At 46.9% G+C, this 16,854-nt stretch overlaps 1 protein-coding gene across 1 annotated transcript in view; it reads right to left on the reverse strand.

Annotated features, from left to right (window-relative positions):
* The window catches only part of LOC309584557 (sorting nexin-18-like), a 40,331-nt gene extending 26,569 nt beyond the window's left edge, over window positions 1–13,762 (reverse strand). Inside the window, exon 1 of the mRNA XM_082300616.1 lies at window positions 12,035–13,762. Coding sequence (XP_082156742.1) covers window positions 12,035–13,589 — 1,555 coding nt within the window. The 5' untranslated portion in view covers window positions 13,590–13,762. The remainder of the gene's footprint in view (window positions 1–12,034) is intronic.
* Between the last annotated feature and the right edge of the window lie 3,092 nt (window positions 13,763–16,854).

A 16,854-nucleotide genomic window follows, 5' to 3' on the forward strand; every position in this document is an offset into this window, starting at 1 on the left:
CCAGGTGGCAATGCTTGGCTCCTCCCCCCTGGGTGGAGCATCTCACAATGGAATGATGTAATTCTATGAGTCATGCCGTGGGTGCTTGATAGCCCATTAAACAGAGATAGTTCCTGGAGGGAGTTATCAGGGATGAATCATGGCAAGAGATAACGAACACTGCCCCACCTGCTTTAACAGCTTGTGAAGATGACAATAGAATACATACTATTGGTTACATCTTACGTTGTAACCTAGGACAGACAAGAAAGATGTGATTGGAAGAGAGGGTCCCGCAGAGGTGTTGTAGCACTGTTCTGAGCCAACTTCCTGCTCTGCCTTGCGACTCGTGCCCATATCAACTCTCCCTTTCCCCCCAACTCACTTCCTGAAGGAGGGCTCAAAGGGCTGGCTGTGCATACATGAACAAAACAGCGTGAAAAGTCTCGTTTACATAAGAGGTGCCCACCAGATTAACTATAAAAGGAAGCTGATCGCTTTCCCTCTTTTCTTCTCCCTTTTTTGCTTTCTTTGCCTCACAACCCCATCTCCAGACCATCCACGCAGCAGGACCACTGGGGGATCTAAGGATTGGTGATCTTTCTTTTCTCTCTCTTTTCTGCCTTTGTTTCTCTTCTCCTTTGCTTTGCCTGGGCAAAGCACAGCTACCATATTCTACCCTGTACTCTGTACTAAAGTTTGTTGTGGGAATGGGGAGCTTGTGTTAGTGTGTTGTGGCTTGTGAGCCAGCACCTTTGAGAAGTTTGTTGCGGGAGTTGAGAGCTTATTGAAGTGTAGTGTAAATTAAGGGCTTGTTAGCCAATACCTTTTGAGAAGTGTATTGTAAAATGTAAGGGCTTGTTATCCAACACCTTTTGAGTCTAAGCAGTGGGCTAGTTGCCAGAGTGAAGATGATTGTAGAATAAAGCATAGGAGTTTCCTGACCCTTGGTCTGGTGTCTTTGTTCAGCCTGATGAGAACTTACAACGAACATCAAGCCCCCTACCAGTGGGTCATGACAAAGCCTACTAAAATAGAAGTTGGTCCTCAACGGGCATATGGGAGTTCAAATCTTTCCTCTGTCTCTTCCAGAGCAGGAAGTTCAACATTTTCTTTTATCACAGGACATTCCTTAAACACTTGGTGTACAAGATGAAGGTGAGGAATCTTTTAAAATCTCTTATTGAACTTATTGTCCTTTTATAAAATACATACAATATTAATAAGATTATAAACAGCTTGAAAATATTCATGCAGTCCAGTGGTTCACATATATTACACAAGTAACCAAAATGACCACCTCTTTTGGCACACTTCAGATCATGTATGATATCCTCAACATGGGAGGCAAAAAGACCTGGACCCCAAAACAATAAAAGATCATAATTGTTAACACATTTTCCTGCTGATACACAGACAAAGCAATAGTGAGGCTTACATGGCTTTGGTTCATAATTCTAAGAGAAAAGATAAAACCTGAATGGAGGGAAATTTTTGTCTCTGGCTCAGAGATGATCTGGCCTTCTTTTTGCAGAAGAAGAGTTGCAGAAATGATTGAAAAACCCCAGACATGCAGACTTCTCAGTCCATACCACAAAACACACTTCCAAATCATATTAAGCAGCTGTTCAACTATCTGCAGAAGAGCAAACCTATAACAGGACAAGGGAGTCATATTCTACCCACAGATATGGGTATATTTTGAGCATAGCAGCCTTTATTTTTTGGTCCTTCTCAGGTCTAGGACAATATAGAAATGGAGTCAAGAAAATGCTTCAAGATTTGCCCCAAGTGGACAATATATTTGCACTATGTAGAAGAAAAATGGAAAAGTACTCCTGTCTTGGGGTGACCTTATGATGTGTATCCCATATCGCTGCCTATTCCCAGAAATTAATTCCTGTGCCTTTCTATGCCTCTAAACTGAGCCCGAGAGGGGGAAGGAAAAAACTGAGCAAAACTTTTTCAAAGCAGTTTGCAACTTGTTCAAGGTCACACACAGATAGCAATTGGTTTTCCCGGCTGTGGCAGGGGGGGGAGGAAGCACCCAACTTGCTGCACCCAGAACAGTTTTTTTGGCCAGTGGTTCAGCTGCTTTGTTCTCCAGAGAGAGACTGAGAGTTTAATTTTTCCTTGCCTGGAATTTCAGATTTTCTCCCTTTTCTACTGGACTGCTTGATTGCTTTAACATCAGAACACATCAGGAGGACTTTCCAGTGGACACAGAGGGCCTGGCCCTGGCCCAAGCCCCAGCTCTGAGGATACCAAAGGGAGGACTCTAACACTTTCCCAGGTTTTTCCTCCACAGCGAGAGATTTTATCATTTAGCATTATTTTCCTTTCCCATGTGTTTGTTAAATAAATAGTTTTATCTTCTTCACTTTCCTTCGAGGAAAATTTTTTTTTCCCCAAACCTGGTGGGGAAGGGGTGGTTGTGCCTTCTCTCAGAGGATATGTTTCTAAATTTGGCCAAACTGGTACAAATTTAGTGGCGCCCAAGGTGGGGCTCAAAGGAAAGTGAAAAACCTGAGCTAATTACATTTTGGTTTGAATTTAATTATTCTGTGCTGGCGTAAAATAGTCATCATGTTGGTTGAGTTCATAATGTTTCTCTGGCTTGATATATTCATGTATTTCTGGTCCGTTGGCTTGTTTAAGGTACTAGCCTTTCTGGTCCCTAGGCTTATTTGCCTATCCACAACTTGGTCCGATCTTATCCTTGATAAGGAGTTTTTGCAGAGCAGGGACACGAATTCGGATTACTATTTTGCTGTGCTCGGTGATAATGATTTATAAGAAGTTAATAGAGGTACAGGAAGCTGTTCGAGGTGTGTATGATAAATGGTTTCTCCTTCCTAACCCCAGTCCTAGCTTCGGTAGCCTGTTTTGGGAATTTATTAGTAATTGCACCCAGATTGTTAGAGGAGGAGGAGACAGAGTTTCCCTTCCCTTTAAATTTGATAGGTTATCTTTTGAGAATGTTCAGTTTCCCCTGGATGTTAAAGAGACTACCCTCCTGGTATTTAATCTGGCAAGCTACCTCTATGTGGTTCGCAGCTTGTCTAGAATGAGAGCTCAGATTTCCAGGGTGACTGCTGAGACACCTGACCCAGAGGTGGAACATCCTGAGTGGTGTGGGGAATGGGAGGATATAGGCCAAATCCTGAAGAAATTCTCTGACCCAATGGTTTGCAATTTTCTCCCTGAACAAGTTCAGAAACCAGCTGAGGTGGCGAAATATCTGAAAGAGAAATACAATGACAATTCCAGTGAGAACAAGCGCCTTGCAATATGTTGGGCTTTGGCATATGCCTATCGCACACTGCAGCAGGTAAAGGTAGAGGGGCAGGAGGATAAATCAGCAAAGACTGCAGACACCCCTGCAGTCACTCAGACTGCAACCAAACCAGATAGCAAGACCAAACCAGATGGAGAGTCTAAGCCACTGACAGTGGCTCCTGTCATGAGGAAAAAACACACAACCAAAACTGATCGCCCAGTGAAAGATGAGGATAATGCAGGGGAAGGAACCTCAACAGATGCAGGGGAAAAAACCTCAAAACCACCAACTGACTCAGGCACAGAAACCATTACTGAGTCCATGTCCATAAAGGACCTTCACAGCCTAAGAAAGGATTACACCCGACGGTCCGATGAATCCATAATAAGTTGGATGGTCCGTATTTGGGATGCGGCAGGTGATGATGTGATGCTGGACGGTGCTGAAGCGAGGCATTTGGAATCCCTGTCACATGATCCAGTGATCGACCAAGCAATGAAAAGGGAGGCTGACTCTACCAGTGTCTGGAGACGGGTTTTGACAGGCATGGTTGAAAGATATATGTGCAGAGATGATCTCTACATGCAGCAAACCCCATGGAAGACCATAGAACAAGGGATCCAGCGCCTGAGAGAACTAGGGGTGGTAGAGGTTGTCTTCGCAAATGACCCAGGATTGAGAAGTCCAGACCGGGCCAGAGTTATTCCATATATGTGGCGAAAACTCATACAACTTGGGCCGCAAGAATACGCTACTGCTTTAGCAATAATGAAACCGGACTACGGTGCGAATGAGACTGTGAAGGATATGGCAGTGAAGCTCTGAGCATATGCAGACTGTGCATGGCCCAACACATGCAAGAATCGCAGCTGTGGAAAAACGTATGCAGAAAATGGAAGATGAATTGAAGAAGAATCACCATGAGATTAAAGACTGCCTTCTCCGCAGACATTCCCCAGAGAGAAGGTACATCCCACGAAGTGAGCTGCGGAATTTCCTGTGTGACAATGGGGAAGACATGAGTAGGTGGGAAGGACAAGCCACTTCTGCTCTGGCAGCACAAGTGCATGAATTGAACAAGTGCAAGTTTCAGAAAGGAAGTTCTACCAAAAAGGAAGTAGCTCCAGTTGCATGTAGCCAAACTACCGAAAATGTTGGAAATAACGATGACTCGTCCGATTCCCATGAAGGAACCTCTAAGATACAGGCCCAGGGAAAGAAGGATAACCAGGCATAGAGGGGCCCTGCCTCTAGCCATGTAGAGGTCAGGGAAAACCTTGTTTTTTGGACTATGTGAATTCGTTGGCCTGGTACATCAGAACCACAAAAATATGATGCCTTGGTTGACACTGGTGCACAGTGTACAATAATTCCATTGCAGCATGTGGGGGTAGAATCTCTTTCTATTTCTGGTGTAAAAGGTGGATCACAAAATTTGACCTTGGTGGAAGCTGAGGTGAGCCTGACCAGAAATGAGTGGAAGAAACATCTCATTGTGACTGGCCCAGAGGCCCCGTGCATTTTGGGCATAGACATCCTCCGGAATGGGTATTTTAGAGACCCAAAGGGACTCAAGTGGGCTTTTGGAATAGCTGCTGTGGAGACAGAGGGCATTAAGCAATTGAACACTTTGCCTGGGCTATCAGAGAACCCATCTGCAGTCGGCCTTCTGAAGGTGGAAGAACAAAGAGTACCAATTGCCACCTCGACAGTGCATTGCCGACAGTACCGGAGAACTCGAGATGATGTGATTCCCATCCACAAGATGATCTGTGAGCTGGAGAGACAAGGGGTGGTCAGCAAGACCCACTCAGCCTTCAATAGTCCCATTTGGCCTGTGCGCAAATCAGAAGGAGAATGGAGATTGACTGTGGACTATCGTGCCTTGAATGAAGTGACTCCACCATTGAGTGCAGCTGTGCCGGACATGTTGGAGCTCCAGTACCAGCTGGAGTCCAAAGCAGCCAAGTGGTACGCCACTACTGACATTGCTAATGCATTTTTCTCCATTCCTTTGGCAGCAGAGTGCAGGCTTCAGTTTGCTTTCACCTGGAGGGGGGTGCAGTACACCTGGAACTGACTACCCCAGGGGTGAAAGCACATTCCTACCATCTGCTATGGACTGATCCAGACTGCACTAGAAAAGGGTGAGGCTCCAGAACATTTGCAGCACATTGATGACATCATTGTGTGGGGAAACACCGCAACAGAAGTGTTTGAGAAAGGAGACAAAGTTATCCGGATTCTCCTAGAAGCTGGTTTCTCCATCAAGAAGAGCAAAGTCGAGGGACCTGCTCAAGAGATCCAGTTCCTGGGAGTGAAATGGCAAGATGGACGGTGTCAGATTCCCACTGAGGTCATCAATAAGATCACAGCAATGTCTCCACCAACCAAGAAGAAGGAAACACAAGCTTTCCTAGGTGCCATAGGCTTTTGGAGGATGCATATTCCTGAGTACAGCCAGATTGTGAGTCCTCTTTACCTGGTTACCCGCAAGAACAATTTCCATTGGGGCCCCGAACAGCAACAAGCTTTTGCCCAGATCAAGCAGGAAATAGCTCATGCTGTAGCCCTTGGCCCAGTTAGGACAGGACTCGAAGTGAAGAATGTCCTCTACTCTGCAGCCACGGCCATGGTCTGTCCTGGAGCCTTTGGCAGAAGGTGTCTGGTGAGACTCGAGGTCGACCACTGGGATTTTGGAGCCGAAGCTACAGAGGCTCTGAAGCCAACTACACCCCAACAGAGAAGGAAATCTTGGCAGCCTATGAAGGAATCCAAGCCACCTCAGAGGTAATTGGAACTGAAGCACAACTCCACCGGGCACCCCGACTACCGGTGCTGAGGTGCATGTTCAAAGCAGAGGTTCCCTCTATCCACCACGCCACCAATGCCACATGGAGCAAATGGATTGCTCTCATCACACAGCATGCCTATAATCGGAAAACTGAATCGCCCTGGGATTTTGGAAATAATTACGAACTGGCCTGAAGGTGAAAACTTTGGTCTCGCTGATGAAGAAGAACAAGTGACACATGCTGAAGAAGCTCCACCGTACAACCAACTGCCATCAGAAGACACATGCTATGCTCCTTTCACTGAAGGTTCTTGTCACATCGTAGGGATGAAATGAAAGTCGAAAGCAGCCGTATGGTGTCCCACACGACGGGTTGCAGAAGCTACTGAAGGAGAAGATGGATTAAGCCAACTCGCTGAACTCAAAGCTGTTCAACTAGCCCTGGACATTGCTGAAAGAGAGAAGTGGCCAAAGCTCTACCTCCACACTGATTCATGGATGGTAGGCAATGCTCTGTGAGGATGGTTAGAAAAGTGGGAAAAGGCTAATTGGCAGCATAGGGGAAAACCAATCTGGGCTGCTGAAGAGTGGAAAAACATTGCTGCCTGAGTAATAAAGCTGGTTGTGAAACTCTGCCATGTAGATGCCCATGTCCCCAAGAGTAGGGCTAATGAAGAACACCAAAACAACAAGCAGGTAGATCAGGCTGCAAAGATAGAAGTGTCACAGGTAGACTTGGACTGGAAACACAAGGGAGAGTTGTTCCTAGCTCGATGGGCCCATGATGCCTCAGGCCATCAGGGCAGAGATGCCACCTATAAGTGGGCACGAGATCGAGGGGTGGATCTAACCATGGACAGTATCTCCCAGGTGATCCATGACTGTGGCACATGCGCTGCGATCAAGCAGGCCAAGCAGGTGAAGCCTCTGTGGTATGGTGGGCGGTGGTCCAAATACAGGTGTGGAGAGGCCTGGCAGATTGATTATATCACACTGCCTCAAATACACCAAGGCAAGTGCTATGTGCTCAGAATGGTAGAAGCCACCACAGGATGGCTGGAGACCTACCCTGTGCCTCATGCTACTGCCCGGAACACCATCCTGGGCCTTGAAAAGCAAGTCCTTTGGAGGCATGGTACCCCTGAGAGAATTGAATCTGACAATGGGACTCATTTTAAGAATAATCCTGTTAACACCTGGGCTAGAGAACATGGCATTGAGTGGGTATACCATATCCCTTACCATGCACCAGCTGCAGGCAAAGTGGAATGATGCAATGGATTGTTGAAAACCACCCTGAAGGCACTAGGTGGGGGAACTTTCAAAAATTGGGAGCAGCATCTAGCAAAGGCCACCTGCTTAGTTAACACCCGAGGTTCCACCAATAGAGCTGGTCCAGCCCAATCTGAATCCCTGCATACAGTAGATGGAGATAAGGTCCCAGTAGTGCATGTCAGAGGTCTGTTAGGAAAGACTGTGTGGATCAATTCTGCCTCGAGTACAGACAAACCCATCCATGGGGTTGTCTTTGCTCAGGGACCTGGTTGCACATGGTGGGTAATGCAGAAAGATGGAACAACACGTTGTGTACCACAGGGAGATCTGTTTGTTGTATGAAAACCACCCTTAGTGTGAAATGCTTGTATACCCCTGCTTGCTGATTCTCACTGTCACTGTTCATATATAGCTCACTGTTCATATATAGTGTATATATATATATATATATATGTATTAATGTGGGTGTAGAATTAGAATATCTTAGTTTAGGCATTGAGCCAACAATATGGGATAAGGGGTGGAATGTCTTGGGGTGACCTTATGATGTGTATCCCATATCGCTGCCTATGCCCAGAAATTAATTCCTGTGCCTTTCTATGCCTCTAAACTGAGCCTGAGAGGGGGAAGGAAAAAGCTGAGCAAAACTTTTTCAAAGCAGTTTGCAGCTTGTTCAAGGTCACACACAGATAGCAATTGGTTTTCCCGGCTGTGGCAGGGGAGGGAGGAAGCACCCAACTTGCTGCACCCAGAACAGTTTTTTTTGGCCAGTGGTTCAGCTGCTTTGTTCTCCAGAGAGAAACTGAGAGTTTAATTTTTCCTTGCCTGGAATTTCAGATTTTCTCCCTTTTCTACTGGACTGCTTGATTGCTTTAACATCAGAACACATCAGGAGGACTTTCCAGTGGACACAGAGGGCCTGGCCCTGGCCCAAGCCCCAGCTCCGAGGATACCAAAGGGAGGACTCTAACACTTTCCCAGGTTTTTCCTCCACAGTGAGAGATTTTATCATTTAGCATTATTTTCCTTTCCCGTGTGTTTGTTAAATAAATTGTTTTATCTTCTTCACTTTCCTTCGAGGAAAATTTATTTTTCCCGAACCTGGTGGGGAAGGGGTGGTTGTGCCTTCTCTCAGAGGACATATTTCTAAATTTGGCCAAACCGGTACAACTCCTAATTTCAGAGTTCATCTTTTTAAAGTCATGGCCATGTAAGCAATATGTGAAACAGCTTGATGTTTCTACCACTTCTAAGGACACACACAAAGAAGTTGCACGCTAGGAAAGAAAACACTGAAAGATTTTTGCTTGGTCTATACAGACAATAATTCTCAAATACTGACAACTATCACAGTTAATAAATCTAAAAGAAAACTCTTATGTTGCAAGAACACTGAACAGTTCATATTTTCATCTGATCTGAAAAGTTTTACCTTGTTACAAGTAACTCTTAAAAGTAATAAAATGACAATATACTGGGGGAAAAAAAAATCTTCCTCTCAGTTTTCTTCCAGTTTGCCTATTTTGTAAAGGGAACGACAACAACAAACATTTAACCTGGCTCTAACCCTATTCCTATGATTAACATGGACACTCAAGAGACCAATATCTCAAACGCACGTGTCGTGGTTAGACACTGGCCAAACGCCAGGCACCCACAACAGCTGCTCACTCGCCCTCCCCTGCCACAGCTGGGCAGAGGAGAGAAAAATTTAAACAAAGGGTTCATGAGTTGAGATAAGGACTGGGAGAAAACACTCTAAGGGCAAAATAGGATCGACTTAGAGATATAAAGTGCATTTTTTACTAACAGAATCACAGCACGAAAATAAGAAGTAAAATAAGCTCTTAAAAACACCTTTTTTCCCCCCAGCAGTGCATGGAGACAGAGGCTGGAGGTTCTGGTCAGTTCATCACCTATGGTTTTCTTCTGCTGCTTAGGGAGAAGAGTCCTTCCCCTGTAAGACTGTGGGGTCCATTCCCATGAGAGACAGTTCTCTGTGAACTTCTCCAGCGTGGGTCCAATCTCACGAGCAGCAGTCCTCCCAAAACTGCTGCAACATGAGTCCCTCCCATGGGCAAACAGTCCTCCCAAAACTGCTGTGGCATGGGTCACTCTTCCAGGGGGTGCAGTCCTCCAAGGACAGGCTGCTCCAGCCTGGAAGCAGGGGCCCCCTTTCTCTACCAGGTCCCCCACTGGATCACAGCATCCTCCAGGCATCCACCTGCTCCAGCATGGGAATCTCCCCCATGGGCTGCGGGTGGATCTCTGCATTCCCCATGGACCTCTATGTGCTGCAGGGGGACAGCCTGCTTCACCATGGTCATCACCATGGCCTGCAGAGGAATCTTGGCTCTGGCACCTGGAGCACCTCCTCCCCCTCCTTCTTCACCGACCTTGGTGTCTCCATGTTGTTTCCCTCACATGTTCTCACCTCCTCCTCTTCTCTAGCTGGAATTAAAACTGTGCCCTCACTTTGTTTTGATTTTCTTCTTAAATATGTTATCACAGAAGCGTTACCAACATCTCTAATTGGCCCAGCCTTAGCCAGCAGCACATCCATCTTCAGAGCCATCAGGGACTGGCTCTGCCAGACATGGTGGAAGCTTCTAGCAGCTTCTCACAGAAGCCACCTCTATAGCCCCCCTGCTACCAAAAACCAGGCCATGCAAACCGAATATAGCATGCCATTTTCTAAAGGCAAATATGTACCAGGGATAATATTGTGTTAAAGGCAGTGTTAGACGAGAGGTGCTGGAGCATCAACACCTGCACACAGACTGACTGTACATTTCTCCAACCAGTTCCAAGACAGTGCTCTGGCATAAAATCAGCTCTACATACATCATGCTCATGCACTGCTCTAATGGAAGGTCAGTTAGATGAGCTTTCTCTGGTTCAGCATGGTAAACCTAACTAATAAGTGCAGATTTAAACAGAACTATAAAGGAAACAGAGATATGCAAGTTGAAGGAAATATGGGTTGAGTCAAACACATAACTTATTCCCAATCCTCAGAGTAAAGTGTCCAAGAATATTACATTGAAGAACTCTATATAGTCTTAAATCTTGAGAATATAGTATTTAAATAGTATATATAATCTGCTCTTATTCCACCTAATTAAAAATCTTTCCATCTGTTTTTTTTCCAGAAGCTTACAAATAATCCTATTTTTATTTGACAACTCACTTCAAAATTCTCTACTCTCAAACACGAGGCATTACCAAGGTCATCCTTCTCTCCAAATTTAAAATATTTTAAAGTTGTTATCAGAACACAGTGACACAGCAGCTAACAGAACAAGTCCCTTTTCTATTCAAAACAATATTAAGTTTCCACTCATAATTATCAAGATTTGACAGAAGAATGGAAATCTAACTTTGATACATGTAATTTTAATGAAAAGCTTACTTTTTTAAAGTAACAATTTGTGCACTTCATATGAACTCTGTCTCCTCAGTTTTTCCCAGCAATAATGTACACCTCCTGGAAGCCTGCCTTTTTGATCTATTGAAAAAGCTCTTCCAACCTTTTTACCATCAAACTCAATGTACTGTTCCAGATGCAAAAATCTTGGAAATGAAACATAAGGGTAGAAAAGATTGATTCATCATGGGTGACAGTTCAAGCTCTGCCTCTTGTGGAGTACAATATGGCCTATTAATCTCCAAAATAATTTTCAGTAAAGAAGCTTGCACATTTTATCGAATAACTGTTACACATACCCATTTCTGTACTGAATATGTGATGTTTTCTTGGTCTCTTTTACAGCTCTAATCCCCACACACCCCTGATCATATATAACAGCAAGAAGAACGAATGATGGGCTAGTATTTTCATAATGATGAATATATGATTAGTATTAACTTCCCAGCTGGGAAATCATCTACACATATATAATGCTATAAGCTTATATTTATCTGAACAAGTGTCACTAGTTACATAGCAGATGAGTTTTTCAAATTTGGAGTTTCTTTTTCTCCAATGGATCACAAAGCATCATACAAACAGTAACCTGAACCTCAGAAGCATGTTTCAACTAGAAAGATGATAAAAGGATAAGAAGTGAGCAACGTCTTTTTGTGATAATAAGGGCAAAGGATAAACAACTCCAACTAAGAACATCATGGCAGACCATCATTCTTACAAAGGTAGCAAGAGAGTTTAATGTATGGCTGAACTGACAAACCCCAGCAGCTTTAAACATCTCATCTGAATGTCTGACACTGAAAAATGCACACACCACCATGTGCACCTCAAACAAAGTAGTCAGAGTATCTCCATATTCAGTTTACTTCATATTTATTATCTACTAGATCAGAGATTTAAGATAACTAACATACATCAAAGAGTAATAGATATTTTCATACCACTTTATTTTCAGGCTTTGTAAACAAGCCCATTAATCTTTAATGTATCAGCAGTATAGGCAGATGTGGTTTCTTTCAGAGATATACAGCCAAACACAGTAACCTCTGACCAATGAAATTCCCAACAACGTATAGACCTTTGGCACAGAATGTAAGCTGCCAATGATGTGTTATTTTGTATTTTTAGCAACAGCTTACCTGAGTAAACACTGAAAGATTTAACTCAAGGCCAGCAAGTCAGATGAAGAACAAATTTAGCCCTTTGTCTCTATATCCATGAGCATACCACTGAAACATAAAACTTCATCATTTCAGAAAACATGTAAGAGTGTTACCTTTCTGGACGTGGATGATATCTGGAAAGTTGGCCAAATGCCCCTGATACAGTGCTAACAAATCCATCACGGCATCTAGGTCCTGCCGGGGCTGATCTGCAAAGAGGTCCCCGATGGCATCATAGGCTTCTGCAGTGAAGGCTATGGCTTGGTTGAGGCCAGCTGAAAAGGCCTGCTGGTCCAGCTCAAATGCCTGACTAAGACACTTAAAGGAGTGTCCCACCTTCTGGTATTCCTTCTTGAAACCAGTGACTTGTTTGCGAGAAAATTCATTGGCTGTGTGATTAAGCTGCAGGGCACTTTCATCCATCTTCTTCGTGAAGGCTTTGAAGCCATCCACCTGACTTTCTACCTCATGCAAGTCCAGGCCAGCCCCAGAGCCAGTAGGGACACTGATGGTCAGGAAAAAGTTGGCACCCACCATCTCGTCCTTCTCAGCCTTGCGCTTGCCTTGTTTCCAGGTCTTTTCATCTGTGCTGGGACAGGTGAGGAAGTGCTGGAAGGCATCGCATTGAGCCAGCACCGGGTGGCTGCACATGTGGTCCATCCACCAGGCCAGGCCTTTGCGACGTTTGGAGATGAAGTCCTCCTCAAAGCGGCCAGTGGCCTGCTTCTCTGGCAAGTGGGGCACAGAGATGACAGGGAATTTCTCAGCCAGGCGCCCATAGAGCCAGTCAAAGTGCTTGTAGCGGCGGTGCACCTGCTGCCCAGTGTGGCTGGACACCAGCTTGTAGGCGATGTAACTCTTCATGCCCTTGAATTTAGTCTGTTTGGTGGGGTCCTCGATGGAGCACTGGAAGGGGTAGGGGTTCTCCTGCCACTCAGGGCCCTGGGGGCCCAGCACCACACACAGCTTGTCCCCATCCTTCACAAAGCCTGATACCTCACCCAGCACGAAGGCCTCCCCACCGGACTTGACGAAAGTTGAGAAGCGGTTGAGGTTGCGGCTTACCGTGGCCGAACTCTTGGTGCTGCTGCTGGGTGGGTGCAGGTGGCCTGCCAGATGGCCACTGCGGAAGCTCAGGGACATCTCAGACTGCATGGACAGGCGGTAGTGGCCAGAGGCCCGTCTGCCCGCCGCCTCGTAGACGGGGTAAGAGCTGCTCAGGGAGCCTGGCTCATCGGCCACCGTGGAGCTTTCGTCCCAGTCATCGTCCCAGTCGTCATCGCTGCCCTGGCTGGGCTGGTAGGACCTGCCGTAGGGCGGCGGCAGGAAGGGGTACTCGGCGGCGGCAGGGGGCAGCGAGAAGGGCTCGGGCGCCGCCACCGGCGGGGCCTCTAGTGTCGCCGGCTTGAAGGCGGCGGGGGGCGGCAGCGGCTCGAAACCGCCGGCAGGCAGGTTGGCGTAGCGGGCGGGCGGTGGCGTCTCGGCGGCGCGGATCACCTGCACGTAGGAAGCCGGGAAGAGACCACGGTCGCCGTGGCTGTTGATTCCCTCCAGCCAACCCTCGATGTCCTGCTCGCTGCAGAGGCTCAGCACCTCGTGCTCCCGCAGCGAGATTTCCCCCGGGTTCTCCGATCTGAAGTCGTATAGCGCCCGGGCCCTCAGCGCCATGACCTCACCGCCCAACCACCCGCCGGGGGCTCCCCGCCGCCGCCCCTCACCTCACCACGCCGGCGGGGCTGTGCAGGAGAGCGCCGCGGCTGGCCTCTGCGTCTGGCCGGCGGGGACGCTGAAGCGGCTAGCTACCTGAGCTCCGTTGCGCTGCGGCGCGGCCGGCTCCAAGTCCCGGCTTCACCTCGGCGGGCGAGACAAGGCGCAGGGGCCGAGCCGGCGGATGTCCCACGTCGCCAGTTTCGCTAATCCAGAGCCGAGAGGCAGGGCAGAGGAGCCGAGAGCAGAGCGGCCGCCCCCATCGATGGGCACGGTCCGGCCCGCCCCTTCCCCGCCCGGACCCTGACATCCGACCGGCCGCGGGGTGAGCGCCAAACCCCAGTCGTGCCCCTGCCCACCCTCCCCTCCGCGGCCTCTGCCCTCACCGGAGAAAGGCACCCCATTCTCACGGCCAGAAAAATAACACGGTTATAATCTTCCGTGTTTTGAGTGGATTTTACCAAGTTTTGCAGGTTGTAATATTGCAAGTTCAGCCTCTTTAAATCTGTTGATTATATTTTCATAAGTCTACAAGATTTCCATGACTTGAATACCTGATGATTACTTCCAACCCTCCTCAAAGATGTTTCAGCACTTGTCCAGGTTTGGCAAAGAAGCCTGTGGGTCTTCTCAGATGCTTTGTTTTCTTTTCAGGGTTTCCATGCTGTGATAAGAATTTATGCTGTCCCTTCCTGAACTTTTCTTCAGTAAGCGTATTACAGAATCACAGAATGAACTAGATTGGAAAAGACCTTTGAGATCATCAAGTCGAAGCTAACCTAACACCTCCTCATCAACTAAACCATGGCACTGAGTGACACATCCAGTCTTTTTTTAAACATGTCCAGGGACGGTGACTCCACCACCTCCCTGGGCAGACGATTCCATTGCCCAATCACTCTTTCAGTGAAGAATTTTTTTCTGATGTCTAACCTAAACTTCCCCTGGTGCAGATTAAGACTGTGTCCTCTCATTCGGTCAGTGGTTGCCTGGGAGAAGAGACCAACCCTCACATTTCAGGTAGTTGTAGAGAGTGATAAGGTCTGTCTTGAGCCTCCTTTTTTCAATGCTAAACAACCCCAGCTCCCTCAGCCGTTCTTCATAGGGCTTGTGTTCGAAGCCCTTAACCAGCCTTATTGCCCTCCTCTGGACATGTTCGAGCATCGCAACATCCTTCCTAAATTGAGGAGCCCAGAACTGGACACAGTACTCAAGGTGTGGCCTCACCAGTGCCGAGTACAGGGGAAGAATGACTTCCCTGGTCCTGCTGGCCACACTATTCCTGATACAGGCCAGGATACCATTGGCCTTCTTGGCCACCTGGGCACACTGCTGGCTCATGTTCAGCCTGCTGTCAACCAGTACCCCCAGGTCCCTTTCTGCCTGGCCACTGTCCAGCCACTCTGTCCCCAGCCTGTAGCGCTGCAGGAGGTTGTTGTGGCCAAAGTGGAGGACTCAGCACTTGGACTTCTTAAACTTCATGTTGTTGGATGCAGCCCATCTATCCAGCCTGTCCAGGTCCCTTTCCAGAGCCCTTCTACCCTCCAACAGATTGACACATGCTGCCAGCTTGGTGTCATCTGCAAATTTACTGATGGTGGACTCAATCCCCTCATCCAGATCATCAATAAAGATATTTAACAGGACTGGCCCCAGCACTGATCCCTGGGGGACACAACTAGTGACTGGCCGCCAACAGGATGCAGCACTGTTCATCATCATTCTCTGGGCCCGGCCATCCAGCCAGTTCTTAACCCAGCAAAGAGTACTCCTGTCCAAGCTGTCGGCTGTCAGCTTTTACAGGAGTATGCTGTGGCAGACAGTGTCAAAGACCTTGCTGAAGCCCAGGCAGACAACACCACAGCCTTTCCTGCATCCACCAGGAGGGTGTTCCGGTTTGGCCAAATTTAGACATACATCCTCTGAGAGAAGGCAGGCTACAACCACCCCTCCCCCACCAGGTTTGGGAAAAAATAAATTTTCCTCAGAGGAAAGTGAAAGAGATAAAAACTATTTATTTAACAAACACACAGGAAAAAAAAGAAACTAATGTTAAATAATAAAGCCTTCTGCTCTGCTGAGAGACACCTGGGGGAAAATTCAGAGTCCTTCCACAGATCTCTCTCTCCCTCCTTGGAGCTGGGATGGGGTGGCGGGCCAAACTCGAGGGCCAAGGCCTCGGTGGAAAATTCTCCCAATGTATTCTGATGTTGAAACAGTTCAGCAGAGAGAAAAGGGAAAAAAAACAAAGTCCCAGAAAAACAAAAGTTCAACCCTCTGGAGGAAAAGGAGCTGAGAAAAAAACTGCCAAAAGCTGGCTGGAAAGAAAAGCAAGCCGGGTGCTTCCCTTCCCTCTCACTCTCCTGCCACAGCTAAAAAAAAAGTCTCTATCTCTGTGTGTCCTTGGAACATGAAAACAAACTGCTTTGAAAAAGTTTTGCTCAGTTTTTCCTCTCCCCTCTCAGGCTCAATTCAAAGGCATATAAAGGCCAAAAAATTCATTTCTGGGCATGGGGCTGCGATAGGGGATACACATCACAAACTCACCTCAAGGCATTTCACCCCTTATCCCATATTGTTGGCTCAATGCCTAAACTAAGATATTCTAATTCTACACCCACATTAATACATATATATATATATATATATATATATATATACAGCTATGTACAAACAGTGAAAGTGACACTCAACAAGCAGTGGTATACAGGCATTCCACATTACAGATGGTTTTCACCCAACAATCAGATCTCCCTGCGGTACACAATGTGTTGTTCCATCTTCCTGCATTACCCACCATGTGCAACCAGGTCCCTGAGCAAAAACAACCCCAGGGATGGGTTTGTCTGTACTCGAGGCAGAATTAACCCAAACAGGCTTTCCTAACAGTCCCCTGACATGCACTACTGGGACCTTATCTCCATCTGTCGTATGCAGGGATTCAGATTGGGCTGGACCAGCTCTATTGGTGGAACCTCGGGTGTTAACTAAGCAGGTGGCCGTTGCTAGATGCTGCTCCCAATTTTTGAAAGTTCCCCCACCTAGTGCCTTCAGGGTGGTTTTCAACAATCCATTGCATCATTCCACTTTGCCTGCAGCTGGTGCATGGTAAGGGATATGGTATACCCACTCAATGCCATGTTCTCTAGCCCAGGTATTAATAAGGCTATTCTTAAAATGAGTCCCATTGTCAGACTCAGTTCTCTCAGGGGTACCATGCCTCCAA

The sequence above is a fragment of the Coloeus monedula genome, assembly GCF_965178545.1.
Source record: "Coloeus monedula genome assembly, chromosome: W".
Taxonomy (NCBI): Eukaryota; Metazoa; Chordata; class Aves; order Passeriformes; family Corvidae; genus Coloeus; species Coloeus monedula.